At 37.6% G+C, this 14,832-nt stretch overlaps 1 protein-coding gene across 3 annotated transcripts; it reads right to left on the bottom strand.

The window, feature by feature from the left end:
* Positions 1 to 2,546: 2,546 nt before the first annotated feature.
* Positions 2,547 to 14,551, bottom strand: LOC137372805 (tetraspanin-1). Of its 3 annotated transcripts, none has more exons than XM_068037092.1 (8): positions 14,366 to 14,550; positions 12,056 to 12,133; positions 6,871 to 7,077; positions 6,200 to 6,274; positions 5,123 to 5,221; positions 4,068 to 4,205; positions 3,896 to 3,979; positions 2,547 to 3,437 (listed from the first exon to the last, which is right to left on the bottom strand). In XM_068037092.1, exons 2-8 carry the CDS (start codon positions 12,110 to 12,112, stop codon positions 3,381 to 3,383), a joined length of 717 nt encoding a protein of 238 aa, XP_067893193.1. In that variant the 5' UTR covers positions 12,113 to 12,133; positions 14,366 to 14,550; the 3' UTR covers positions 2,547 to 3,380. The 3 variants fall into 3 exon arrangements, with proteins under 3 accessions (XP_067893193.1, XP_067893194.1, XP_067893196.1); XM_068037093.1 differs by having other exon boundaries at positions 14,461 to 14,538; XM_068037095.1 differs by lacking the exon at positions 3,896 to 3,979 and having other exon boundaries at positions 14,366 to 14,551.
* Between the last annotated feature and the right edge of the window lie 281 nt (positions 14,552 to 14,832).

Genomic DNA, 14,832 nt, shown 5'->3' with positions numbered 1-14,832 from the left:
AATTCCAAAAAAGTGCAGCATAGAGGGATCTGGATGTTCTTGTACATGAAACACAATACATTAGCATGCAGGTGCAGCAAGTAATTAAGGTGGAAAATGGAATTTTGACCTTTATTGCTAGGAGGTTGGAGTTTAAAAATAGGGAAGTCTTGTTACAACTGTACAGGGCATTGGTGAGGCTGCACCTGGAGCACTGCGCACAGTTTTGGTCCCTGTATTTTGTTTATTTTCATGGGATGTGGGCATTGGTGGCAAGGCCAACATTTGTTACCCATCCCTAATTGCCCTGAACAGCTGCATGAAGGGAAGTTAAGAGTCAACTACTGGGTCTGGAGTCATGTGTAGGCAAGACTAGGTAAGGACAGTAGATTTCCTTCCCTAAAGGACATGAATGAACCAAATTGGTTTTTATGACAATCGATGATGCCATGAAATTAGAGACTAGCGTTCAATTCCAGATTTTTTTAATTAATTGAATTTAAGTTCCATCAGCTGCCATGGTGGGATTTGAACCCATGGCCCCAGGGCATTAGCCTAGGCCTCAGGATTACTAATTCAGTGACATTACCATTACACCACCCATCTCCCCCAAATTTAAGAAAAGATATAGTATTAAAGGCAGTTCAAAAGAGACTCACTAGGATGATTCCTGGGATGAAGGGGTTGACTCATCAAGAACAGCTAAACAGCTTAGGCCTTTATTCATTAGAGTTTAGAAGAATGAGGGGTGATCTTATTGAAACATACAAGATTCTGACAGGGCTTGACAAGTTAGATGTTGAGATGACACTTCCACTAGTGGGGGAATCTCAAACTAGGAGCCATAGTTACAGAATAAGGGGACACATTTCAAACTGGGATGCAAAGGAATTCCTTCTCAGGTTAGCAAATGTCTGGAATTTTCTACTCGAGAGTTGTGGAAGCCAGATCACAAAGTATTTCAGGAGGAGGTAGATAGATTTTTGAAATAGCAGGGAGTTGAGGGCTATGAGGAACTTGCATGAAATAATTGAAGTCTGGGGCAGAGCAGCCATGATCTTATTGAATGGCAGGGCAGGCTCTGATTTCTCATGTTCTTATATTGGAGGATGGTGTAGTTAACTATGCCAAAGGCTACAGACAGTTTTAGAAGGACAAAGACAAACTTATCTCAGATATCATGTGACTTTAATAAGAGCTATTTCAGTACTATGACAGCAGTGGAAACCTGATCAGAGGGATTCAAGCATTTTCATGAACACAGATTTGGGAGGCATCTTGCTCAAAGACTTGAGAGAAGGAGGTTGAAGTTGGAGTAGGGGCAGTTCAATAACTGTAGGATCAAGGGTTAGTTTTGAAGAGTGAAACAGCAGTTTTGAAGGAGAATGGGAAATATGCATGCCTCAGCCAAAGTAATATTGGGCATTTTGGAAGATAAATATATTAGGAATGCTTCTAGTTGTTCATTAACTACAGTACAAATCACAGCAGTTAGAGCACTTCCTCCATTGTTGGCATCCTGAATGCCAAAGTTTTGGCTCTAACCTCCAAGAACAGGTTCAGCACCTTCTAATTCAATTACTACTTGCAGACTCTAGTCCAAACCAAGGGGAAGTCACGATCATACACATTTTGTATGAAAGGATGTCTGGATCTTTGGCCATATCTCTGACCTACCAATAATGAGAAAATATATTTCATTTAAAATTGGCCTTGTTAACTCAGTCAAAAAACATGCTTCTCCTCCCACCCCACCCTTTAAATTCCTCTCAGCCAAAGCAGCAGCCTGCTCAATTAGTTTTACTCAACTTTTATTGCCATGGACCCTGCTTAAATATTGTTAAACAAAATAAACTACAGCAAACATGTGCCATGTTATAAATGCAGAGAGGCTATTCTGTACAGAGGTTGCCCTTTCATTTAAATGAAGGAAATATATTTGCATTTGTAAGATGGGTTGGAAAACTAGTTAGAAAGTCAGTGGTAGTGTATATCAGTCACAATGGCCAAGGCCAGTATTTATGGCCCATTCCTAGTCATTGGAGGCCTTCTTCTTGGACCACTGCTAAGTTTGACACAGGAGTGGCTTGTTCAGCCACTTGATGTAAATTGATGGAGGAGTAAACAAGGTATGGGACAGGAGTCACATAAGCTTGACCAGAGACAGGTTTCCCTCAAAAAAGGGTTAGCTAGTTGCCATTTATTTTAAATCCCAATTTACCAACTTCATGGCTGTTGATTGGAACTTGAACCAGCTACCTAAATTCTCAAAAATGACCATGGTGGGATTTAAACTAATTAGTAATAATCACTATACTATATCCATATTTAGTCTCAACTCAAATTCTCTTTCCTGAAGAGAAAGAGGTATGCAGCATGGTTGAGTAACTGGTCATGTATGGGTGACCATACCTAGCAACATGCTTTCAATTGATCTACACTGCAGGTGACTGCAATCTCTTTGTGCTTTGTGGGATGAAAATACAGAAAGAAAGTGAGCAAGTTGTGAGCACCTTTTCTTCCCTCCTGCAGACTTTGCATGTTAAAACCATTTAAATCTTATGCCATTTTAATGTTATTTGCTTCATAACTTTATTAAAAGTGGCAAATTTCCACACATTTACCTATACAAATTAGTTTCCATTTTGAAAGTTACATAAAGCCATCATTAGAATACAAAATTTGATATATACAGTGTAGGCTTATCCTGTACATGCTACACAGTTTAATAGTTGACAAAAGACTGAACTACACACTCAAGTCATCTTTTCCCATCTCTTCCCTCACTACTGAGGGAGAGGTTTGTGGAGTTTGTAACTGTTCAAGGCATTGTATCCAAGTTTCAGCAAAAAGAAAAAAAGGTGTTAGTCAGTAAAAGCATTTGCTTGCAGAACAGATTTTGCTCTTAAATTTGTCATGTTAGTCACTTGACAGGAATTGACACTGCTGCCCATGCAATTGATGGATGTAGCATTAAACAGGAAAGAAAAAAGGAAATGCCATAAGTTGGTTAGTCACTGCTCAATTTTCACAAATGCTACAAATGGAAGTCACATGAACTAGAAGCAATTGCATTATGGAGGGTGGTGAGGGAACAAAGATAATCTGACAGATTAATGTAGTTTATACAAGAGTGTTATCAGCTCAAAGAATTGAGTATTTTGCTTGCAAATCCATTTTAATTTACTTGCTTAAAATATACTGTGAAGTAGAGTGCAAATATTTACATGTTACTGTAAAAAGCATAAACTCAAAGCCCATTCAACTTCAAGTACGGTCAAACAATGCACTATTGGCACTAGTTTTCATGAGTCTCTGAAGTTCTATCATCTCCCCAACCCAGACAAAAGTCCACATAAAAAGCAAGACTTCCTTGCAAATTTTTATGTTTGCTTTCATACTTATTCCTTTGAATCAATCTTGCAGTACAAATACATGGAAACCACCATTGCAGCAATCTGAAGGGGGAAAAAAAAAAATGCTGTTAGAGAAACCAGCAACCGGAAATCTCAAATTTTCACATTTGTTGTTTATGTTGCCTTCACCCTACTCACCACACTACATATGGAACTGCATTTGCAAATGCAAACCAAAAGCCAATATGCAAGATTTAAGTAGCATTTGGTGCTGTGATTTTAGTCAAGTTAGAAGTTAATCAATCTTTCAGCCAACGCTATTTGGCTTGGTGATTACTTACTGATATTGCAATGGCATATTTGACAAAGTTCCATAGGTTTTAGCTAAATTAGGGGCTGGATAGTTAAATTTCCCTGGAATGTAAAGTTTAACCTTATAGTACTATGCAAATAGTGCAAGCCCATTTAGATGATTTATACAGTGCTTTGACAAGACTTACAAGCACCGAAACAAGTTTCCATTTCTGAACAATGTTTTGAGTGAAGATAAAGCATCTTACCTCCAGTGCACAGATCCCTGCTGCAATCCCACCGACAATATTAGCATTCTCTTTCAAAATGTCAAAAAGTTGTTGAAAACATCCCTAAACAAATTTTTTTTTAAAGTTATTAGAGGAACACAATTAAGAATTGTTCATGGTGAATTATAGGGACAAAAACAAAAAATTTTACCTGGATATCACTTTTAGCTGCTGCAGCCTCATTACAGATAGTTGAATTGCAACAAAATGGTGGAAAGGTCTGGTTGTGTTTTGTGAAGTAATATGATCCAGAAAAATCTGTGTAATTGGTAAAGCCACAACACTTCAGCTGCAAGGAAGAGGAAAAGCAATCAAGTTCAATTCTTACATTTGTCAATGCAAGCTCTAGAGTTAGTCAAGAGCACAATTAGCCATGAAGGGAGGTTGAAGTTAGAGCACAAGTCAAGCTATTTTAGGAACTACCTTCTCCAATGGTTTCCAGCTTCCAAGCCATCTTACAGGACTTCAAGCCATATCACCACTTGCACAAAATCCTACACATGACCCCACCTTTGCCAAGCTCCATCAGATGCTTACTCTAGAAAGTCTCATCTTCACCCTACCAGCTTTCCCTACTTGCAACTCCCACTCAACTGCTCCTGATGGCTGAAAAAGCAAATACCCATGTTAGTGTTAAGATCCTTCTTAGATTCCCTCAGTTTTTAATGTTTGATCACAACAACTTTTATTCTGCATCTGCTGCCTTGTGAACTTGTCTTTTTAATGTACAAATAGATGAATGCCTCAATTTAGAGAAATTATGGACATGTGACTTTAAAATGCTCTTCCTCCTCCCATTGCCAATAAAAACTAGTATAAAGGAGACCATTCAACCCATCATGCTTCTGCTGGCACTAGCTCAGCCAGATTCAGAAATTCCATTTCCCACCCTTTTATATCCTGTAGGAAATTTGATTTTTATCTGGATAAAATAAAAGTGCCTGCTTTAGCCACTGGGGTTAAGCATGATTTAGTTAGTGGAATTCAAGCTGCATTTGAATTAAAGTCTTCTTAAGTGGTCTTGACAGTCATGTTTAGCCAGAAACAGGCCTATTTGTATAGCATAGGAACAATAGGTCATTCAGCCCTTCAAGCCTGCTCTCCATTCAATGAAAATATAGCTGACCAAGAGCACTCAATTCAGGATTTTGACTGGTGAGGCAGTGAGTTAGCTCATTTGTCATACAAATGAAAGGAAACAATTACTTCACTCATTGTAGTATTCCAGATTCCAGTCACATCATCTTTTCTCCCATAGTCATTCTTCAGTACTGGAGTAACCCATGCTCGAAGCAGGCTTTCTGCCTACAAAAAAACCCAAGACATGGTAGCAGTTATCAACTAAGGATTAAAGGCTAAAGGATAAAGAGGTCAGGTCATAGTAAAATCAAGCAACAGTTTCTGATCCCCATGTTGAAAGCTCATACAGCAGGATCATGAGAACCAGAATTTAAAAAAATCAAAAATTTTACCATTAAATTCAACAGGAGTTAAGGATGGTTTGGCAATATTGGAGATAATAAAATTAAAGTGAACATAAGCTCAATTATACCTATATAAAAGTTAGTCTTGCTCATTCAAGTGAATTTGACTGCTGGCTTAATACTTGCTGAAACAAGTTTAGATACTTTAAGCAGTTCACAAAAAAAAAAGTGGTTGAAATTTCCCAGCCCTTTATCAGACTAGAAAAATGGCAGGGAAGAGGGGCAGCAAAACCATTGACAGCTCAGCTGCCCACTGGGTGGCCAAGAGGCATTTCCCCACATGTGCCCACCACCTGAAAAAATGCCCACTGTGGTGAGATTGCCCAAAGAAACGTGCTGGCCTCCCAAAAGAGGCTGGGACCCTCTCCTTTATGGATACCCCATGGTCCAGAGGGATCCCCTGGCAGCAACAGCCCTGCTGGTGCTCCACAGTCACCCTGATCATAGAGACTTGGCTGCTGCCCCCAGCTGAGGGAGCCCTCTCCCTGGAGCTGCAGCAATGACCACTGCTGGCACTCTGTTTTTGGCCTTGGAACTTGCTAGTACATGGCAAAATTCAGCCCAAATGTCAGACATGTGCCATTTAGATCCCACTTGAATGGAAATTAGATTGTGCCTGAAGACATTTAGCTATGCAATAGAGAATTAGTGCTAGTAGCAATAATTGTGCAAACACTAATAGTCTTCAAATAGTTTGTGGGCTGAATGATAATCTTTGTAATGTGTTGGTACCACTAAAGTAAATAGACAAAGTATTCTTACATATTTCATGGTACAATTGGATAAATGTTATACTTACAAAGGACGAATAAACCAAAGCAACAACTGCAGCAGCAATCTCAGCAATAAAGATGATCAGAACAATGGCAAAGAACTAGGAAGATGAAAACAATTGTCAGCCTGCTTAGCATACAAAAGATGTTAGTGTACTCAAGGTCACCAGCTGTCATTTTATCTAGTTGCCTTCAGGCAAATTTTGCTGATTAAGGTGTTGCTTATTAAAAAAGTTTCAGGTTTTCCTATTGGAAAAGACTGGATTTGTCCCCAAAGTGGATGCTGACAATAGAAGGCACATGATATGATGCCAAAAAAGAATCCAGAACATATCTTGAACAGGGACAGTTGTCTAGTTACTGTGTTGTGGGGTGTGGAACAGGAGGAGGCCATTTAGCCCCTTAAGCCTGTTTCAATCAAGTCATAGCAACTTATACTTAAACACTATTTGCCCACCTTTGATCTATATCCCATATAGAAAAATCAGATTCAATTTAAATAGGAAGTCAGCTCATCCAAAAATTTCCTGCCAATTAGCTTTTATTAATTTGTATAGTGTACTAGCTTTTAGCAATCTGTACCTGGACATAGTTTTACTCCTGAAGGAGTAATTTCTCACTACTCAAAATATTTGTCCAAAAGGAAGACCTTACTTTCCCCAAATACCATAAATTTTGACTAGTATTTTATACATACCAGTATTAGTAGACACTTGCTTTCCTTCTGTGCTCCACAACAGCCCAAAAATCCAAGAAGGACCAATACAGCACCAATTGCAATGCAGAAGTAACCAACATTGACAAATTGCATTGCTTCAGAAGATACAGGGCCAATGACTCTTATGAAAGAGCTTCCATCCACACTAACCCATATTCCAACACCCAATAGAGCTCCTCCTGCAATCTGAAAGAGGAATGAAATAAGACCTTAACCACCATCAAAACTTAATGGGTCAACTCATGCAATAGTGAAAAGTTAGTTAACTGTTGGAGCTGGATCTTAAAGCACAAATTTGTACAGAGATGACCAATCTTAGAATGATCACAGCACAGGAGAAGGAATTGTTCATAGTGCCATTGCTTCTTTTGCCAATCACCTTAAAAAATCCTCTGGAAAAGGAGAAGTTTCTCCTCATCTGTTCAGATGGATCACAATTTCTGAGCACCTCCATCAAATCTCAACCTTTTAAAATCTTCAATCTGGATGACTGAAGCCCATCACCCCTGTAACATTCTCTAAAGCCTTCCCTTCTGAAAATAGTGCGTAGAAGAATTGGACAATACTCCAGTTGAGGCAAAGTCAGTTGTTCATAGAAAAGGTTTAATATAGCCTCTTGACTTTTGTACTTTATGCCTTAGAAAACCTAGACTCATGCCTTTTAAGTCACTCAACCTGCCCTGTCATCTTCAGCAATTTATGCACATATACCCAAAGTCCCTCTCCTCAAGAGATTTTGGAATTGCATCCTTTATTTTATATTGCCTCTTCATTCTGCCTATAAAGATTTATCACTTGCTGCATTAAATTCTCATCTTCCACATGTCTGCCTATGTCACAAGCCTGTATGTGCTTTGAAGTTTATACCATCCTCATATCACAATACTTCCCATGTGCAAATTTTGAAGTTGTGCCTTGCACACTTAAGACTAGGTCATGAATATGTAAAGAAAAGCAGTGGTCCTCATACCAACCCCTGGGGAATCCCTTCCCCCAAATATATTGGAGAGTCTGAAACACTTTCTTCTTGGAAGTAGTATCATTTATTCATGTCACCCATACATAACCCTTTGAAGAATTGTTTCTTCTGAAGGGACACATGTTAGCAAGGGGTCCATGATCAAAAACAAGGGTTTTTGTCCTAGAGACTTGGCCTTCATTTAGCACAGTTCAGATCTTCTGAATATTTGAAGACCACCTGCTTGTAATATAGTCAATTTGCACAGCAAGTTTCCTCAAATAGATCAGCCAACAGATTGGTCACAGTGTTGATTATGAGAATGCTCTGCTCTTCATCTTTTACTTCCAACTGATCAGACAGCTAGGGCAATAAACTTGTCCAAAGAACAAGACTTGCAGTAGTGCAGTACAGAAATGTCAACCTACACAGTCTTTGAATTGGGTTTGAGCAAAATTCTTATCTGGGCAATTGTTTGTACAACAATGGTGACACTGGAGTCAGATTCAAAATAAGCTAATAATGGTACTCAAATGAATGTAGGGGAATTGTTGCTTTGGATTCCAGAAAGTAGTTTGCAAAAAGTGTTATGATCAAGTTCAGATAAGCTTCAAGTAGCAGTACACTTTCCAGAATCAACTACTGCACATCCTAGGCCAGATCAAGTTCAAGACCATTATTCCTACATTTGTAGTATACCAAATAACCATTGGAGATTTCAACCAACCCAAATAAATGCAGTAAAGCAAGGGGATGGAGTCTTAAAATGTTCAGGACTCCATTCTTATGTGGCACTCAAGGTTACTACTGAATCTAGTAGTGAGAAGTGAACCAGAGCAGATAAGGGTGTAGGGTACATATAGGCAAGTTAAATAATTTAAAGACTAGACTAAGACCCAAGACAAAGACCAAAAAGATTTGTATAAAGGCTAGTTGGGAAAAGCTACATTGGAGGGGATGAGAATGAAACTGGGAAGATAACTATAAATCTCCCACTGTCATTCTCTTATTTCAAGTGATCAATAGAGTTAGAGAAATATGCCATAAAAAAGTCAAACTAGTCAATAAGCAAACCATAGATGGAGAGAAGGAGAAAATTGAAGTTAAAGAAATGCACATTAAATAGATTCTAGCATTTTCCCTATCTTAGGGATGAGGGAAATGGTAATAGGGTATTTAATCAGGATTAGAATTAACATTGTTTTATGAAGGGATAGAGGAAGTGTTGATAATGCAATAGCTTTGAAATTGCCAAATAACAGGCTAAATAAGGGAAAAAATCATAGATTTAGCAAGTTTGATTTTCAAAAGGCATTTGATAAGGTGCTACAATAGGGGCAATAGATTAGCTTCGATTGAGAATTGGTTATGCTTGCTAAACTTTGGTAGGTGCAATAATGAGGTGCATCAAGAATAAGTACTGGTGTCTCAACTATTAGTATTAGTGACTTGAGGGGACTGAGGGAATAGACTTAAGTGGCAAGGTGGTAACAGATTTGAAATGTTTATCCTTTCATGGGATTATGGAGTCAGAGTAGGACAGTATTTATTGCCCATCCCCAATTGTGGCTCACTACCTTTGTTAATTTTGCATTGTGTACATCAAGCAATTAGGAAAGCAAATTTAAGTTAGCCTTTATTTCAAGGGGGTTGGAGTACAATAAGGAAGTCTCATTAGTTTTGAGAAGTATACACCTGGAATACTGCATCATTGGTCTCTTGAAAGGATATTGCCTTACTTTGGTGCAATGAAGGTTCACCCACTATTTAGGTCAAGAGGGTAGAATAGGATTCTTTTAAGCTATGAATTCTGGATCAGGGCCATTTCCCCTGGTGGGAGAGTCTAGAACTAAGGTACTAGTCTCAAGATTAAAAAAAGGGAGGAATTGGCCATTTAGGATTGAGATGGAGAAATTTCACCTGTAAGATTGTGAATCTTTGGAATTCTCTACCTGGAGCACTGATTGTCAGTCTGGAGTATATTCAAGGCCAAGATAGATTTTGGGAATTCAGGCCATGGCAGGTAGATAGAGTTTAAGGTACAGATCATCAGCAATGATCTCAAAATTTGATCATACTCAAATATTCCCATTTATGTTGTGTAAAAAGATGAAATACAAAAAAGGTTGAGAAAAGTCAGTGAAGTGGAATGGAGATTCTGCAGAGAAACAATTTACATAGAATTTATAGAATGAACAGATGCACAAAATAAACTGATAGTGACAGCAAAGTGGCTGAAATAATTACAAGGGAACCAACAAGGTGACAATAGTATTAGGAAAGGATCAGGTATTTAAGATAAAGGGAGGGAACAATTTTTTTTTTTTAATATATAAACTTAAGAACCCTGGTCCAGATGGATTGCATCTGTGCATTTTAAAATTAGTGGGGAAGACAACACAAAATACATGATTCATTAGAAAGTGAATAGTGCTAGAGGACAGACAGGTAACTACTTAGTCTTTTTTAAAAATTGGTCTAGAGACCAGTTAGCACTTAATGCTAGACAATATTCTTGAGTAAGAATTCCATTATAATAGAAAAACATCTAGAAACTGAAAACAGCAGTCACAGGGTGAGAAAGTCACAACCAACTTTACAATTCACTAGTAGACTTTATATACTTGGATTTTTCCTGCAGCCTTTGACAAAGTATTCAGACTCATGACTAATGTTGAGCATGTGGAAGTCAGGTAGAATGGATAGTAAACTGGCTACAAAACAAGTGTAGCTATTCAGGGTAGCAAAGTGGGAATTTCTCTCTTCAGGGACCAGTGCTGGGGCTACTTTCAGTTGCAAAATTTGTAGATGGAGGTTTAGATAAAAGAATGGCAAAATACAGGACATTAAACTTGGCAGAACAGGTTAAATTTACAAATTAAATCTCACTATAGAGGTGCTGCATTTTGCAAGGCCCAATGAGAAAATACTACTTGGATAAGGAGCCTGAAGGAGGTAGCAAAGAGGAATGTACAATTCACCAAAATTAGTGAATTAGGTTAATAAGGCTATTAGAACAAAAACACACTCTAGGAGGGATAGAATTTAAATATTAAACTTGCATCAAACCTTGATTAGACTACACTTGATTGCTGTGCAAGGTTCTAGTTACCATATTATAAGAGGATAGAAAGTGCTGAATTAAAAAAGGCAGCTGAGGTAAATGATAGAAAACATTTTCATCTGGAGATTCCAAAACTAGCTGAAAATAAAAGCAGGCAGTAGTCACTAAAATTCAGGAAAAATCTCTATCCAGAGTGTGGATAGGAGACAAATAGATGCATTAAGAGGGAGCTAGATAAACAAAAGGAGAAAGGAATAGAAGGATATGCTTAATAGCTTAAATAAAATAAGAGGGAGGAGGCTCAGAGTATGAATGCTGCCATCAACCAATTGGCAATGAATTTAGCATTGGATATATAGCACTGAAACAGCTTACAGCAAAACCAAAGAAAAAAGTTCCATGGTAATTAGAAGACTTGCATGACGTTTATTCTATTCCACTGGCTAGCTGGACTAGAAGGGGAAAAGATGGTGGCAGTGAATGCCACTGAACTAGTAATTCAGAGATTTCAGAGTTCTGAAGGTAGTCGCTGACCCGAAACATTAACTCTGCTTCTCTCCACAGATGCTGCTAGACCTGCTGAGTATTTCCAGCATTTCTTGTTTTTATTTCAGATTTCCAGCATCTGCAGTATTTTGCTTTTTTTGTAGTAATTCAGACAGTCAGGCTAATGCCTTGGGGACATGGGTTCAAATCTTACTTCAGTAGCTGGTGGAATGTGATTAAAAAACTGGAATGGAAAGCTAGTCTCAGTAATGATGCCATGAAACTTTGGTTCACTAATGTCCTTTAGGGAAGGAAATTGCTGTCCTCATCTGGACTGGCCATTACTCAGACCCATAGCAAAGCAGTCAACCCCTTTGAAATGGGCTAGCAAGCCACTGATATGGAAGACAACTAGGAATCAACAAGGTTAACATTTGTTCACTGATGCCCATATCCCATGAAAGATTAATACATTGAGCATAGTAATGCAAAGGCTTAACAGTTAACACTATTCAAGCTGTTTAAAGTCAGCTTTTCATTACCATTTTAGGAAACTTGATGGCTGAAGTCTAAAGTTGAGACATCCATGAAATGCTAATTTGTTATATTTATTCAATTGTGTAGTCTCATTTGTTTCACATTAAGTATATACTTACAAAGATGAAGAGATTGAATAGGATCATCATAACCTTCACAAATGTAAAGCACCCCATTTTCACCTGAAAAGCGAAGACCTACAAAAACAAGTCAATTTTAAACTTCAGGTAGCCATTGTGAAACTAAGCTTCTAAATTGATTGAGATGTAGAATGGCCTCTAAGATAAAGCTTTCCTTCTATTGCAGAATCTAGTAGTTTAAGTTTCTAGGGTTTAAGAAAATTACTAATTCCAAATAATTATTGTTATTCTAAGAGCTTCTAGAGAGATCAGACTCAAGTTCCAATATGAACCTTTATCCAAGAATATAATTCAGTTTCTCATTGAATACAATCTGATGCCTTGCAAGCTTAATTTTTCCCTACTCTTTCCAAAATAAGGGAAAGGGTCATGACTCTTGCTATTTTACTGGTCATAATGTTCAACTAGTGAGGACTTGATGTTTTATAGCTTCAGCATTTTATTTGGTTAGACTGGTTGTGTAACCTCAGTTTTGAGGCACTTGCTCAAAACTAATCACCTATTTGGTTTCCACATGAACTTTTATCCGCCTACTTGCATATTTTGGTGCAGCAATTTCTGAACAGCCTCAAAAGTATTTTGAATTTGGTATCATGCCAGTTTGGACAATTTACAGTTTCTATATCCACCATGCTGTCAATTGGAATTATGAGGGTCTCCCAAGCAGAATTCCAGAAGTAGTTAGCCCTTGTCTTAACTTCCAAGAATTAAACCTGGTCAAAATTTCACTAATTCAAACATTTACGCTAATTACTCAACTGAGTTGAACAAAAGCCTCTGAAAAAACTCAAATATTGCAAGTTTAGGTAAACATTTTACAGTCCATTTTAGGAAGACTCCTCAAAAGGAAACAGGGTTTTCCTTTTCTAAAGGTTGATTAGTCCACTCAATTAATCCAATATTTTTAAGATACTAGGAATGAGTGTAGAAAATATTCCTACTACACGGCAAGAATGAGAAAAAAAAACTTAAATTTTTTAAAAATTTAAATAGAAAGTTTGTACAAGAATTCTCCAGCAAATTTCGCTTTCTAGTTAACTAAAATTGGTTCTCAGTTGAGACGGAATGCTACATTTTTGTTCATCCTAGTTCGAGGCACTTGAACTGTTCTTACACGGATTTAGTTAGTGTAATGTTCAGCGTACTGATCTAGCAGCTGCTTTGTCCCGGAACGCATCAAGTTTCTAATATTGTTGGGGTGGAACCGCCGGCTTGATCCTCCATAGAGGGAAAAAAAAAAATCAGAAGGTAGCTTCACAACGTTTATAACAAACTTGTGCGATAGAAATTGAAAGCTAGTTAGCATTATTTTCATATTACACGTTTGCTACACCCAAGGAACTCTCATGGAAGTGCTTGACAAAAATTTGCCAAATTATTTTTCCATATTTGTGAAATTTAGGAGTGAAAGGGAAAACTCCGCTCCCCCTTGAAAGAAATTTATATCTTGACCATTTGCATTAACTAACGTGATGGAAGCCAGGGCAAACTTTACACAAATATTTAAGTTAGTGACTGAATTAGTTACTACTGTACTGGGGTGACATTAAAGGGACATCAACGGCACCGCTTCAAGTTAGAGAGTGTTTATGAACAAACATTTCAGGCTACGAAATTCCATTTCCAGAATAACCTTTGAGGGGGAAATACACCGTAATCCAAATTGCAGAGAAGACAAGACCATCCGTTTCCAATTCAAGACAGTAATCCGATCTTGTCAGCCCCAGGTAATGACCCACATCTTCAATTTACCAACAGACCAAGGTCTTAAAAAAAACGGGCTTCCCTCCCATTAGTTCTTTTTGGAAAGGGAAGACTACAGATAGAAAGCTTTCAACCAAGGAGTGGAGGGAACTTAGTTGGAAAGTGTACTACACTTTTTTTTAAAAATTGTTTTGCCTGGAGACAGGATTCAAGCTTCGTTTATACACAAGACAAATCCAAAATGGTAGGTTAAATTCGTCCGAGCTAACAGGTGGTTTGAATAGGCTTCCAACCCACTTGATACACCTGTATTTTTTTTTAAAACAATGAATTCCTCTGACGTGTAATCAAGAGTAGGATTTAAAGTTTCTGACTTGATTTTAAACAAAGGACTAAAACAAAAATCTTACTGGACTGTAGACTCAGCACTATGTAATAAGATGCTAATTTCAAAGTTAATATTTATTAAAAACACGCACAAGAGGAAGTAATTTTTAAAACTTGCTTAAAAACTTTAATTAGCGATAGATTTCAATTACGAAAAAAAGTTAATAAACTTGAAAATAACTAGTATATGGAACATACCTTTAACAACTTTAAGGTTTAAGTCAAATATCCTACAAAATTAATTCGCCCCTTCGAATTTAAACGAGCAGCTTGTTTCAAGACAGATACCTCACCTAATGACTAAATCACCTTTAAGAAAGGAGATTTAGGTCGTGATTTAAATTGACATCATCTTTAACCAATAGCCCTCGATAATGGGTTGGACCTACTTGGTAATGCAGCTTCGGTTTATATACTGGTACAGGTAAAGTTTTTCACGTGTTTGCGCCCTCTTGAGTAGGTGGGCGAAAATGTTAAGAATCTCATACTGACGTCACATCCTTTGTATGACTCATGGAAAGTGTTTAAATATAGAATTCATTCGTCATAATTGAAAAGATTTATATTTAGAATCAACCATAATGGACTTTAAATGTTGTAAATTGGGTTCCAAGCTTCAAACTTGCTTTATTCTACTAGAACATTTATAGTTTTTCTTGTAATAA

Source organism: Heterodontus francisci, chromosome 8 (genome assembly GCF_036365525.1).
Source record: "Heterodontus francisci isolate sHetFra1 chromosome 8, sHetFra1.hap1, whole genome shotgun sequence".
Lineage (NCBI taxonomy): Eukaryota > Metazoa > Chordata > Chondrichthyes > Heterodontiformes > Heterodontidae > Heterodontus > Heterodontus francisci.
This window is presented reverse-complemented; position numbering and strand designations above follow the sequence as displayed.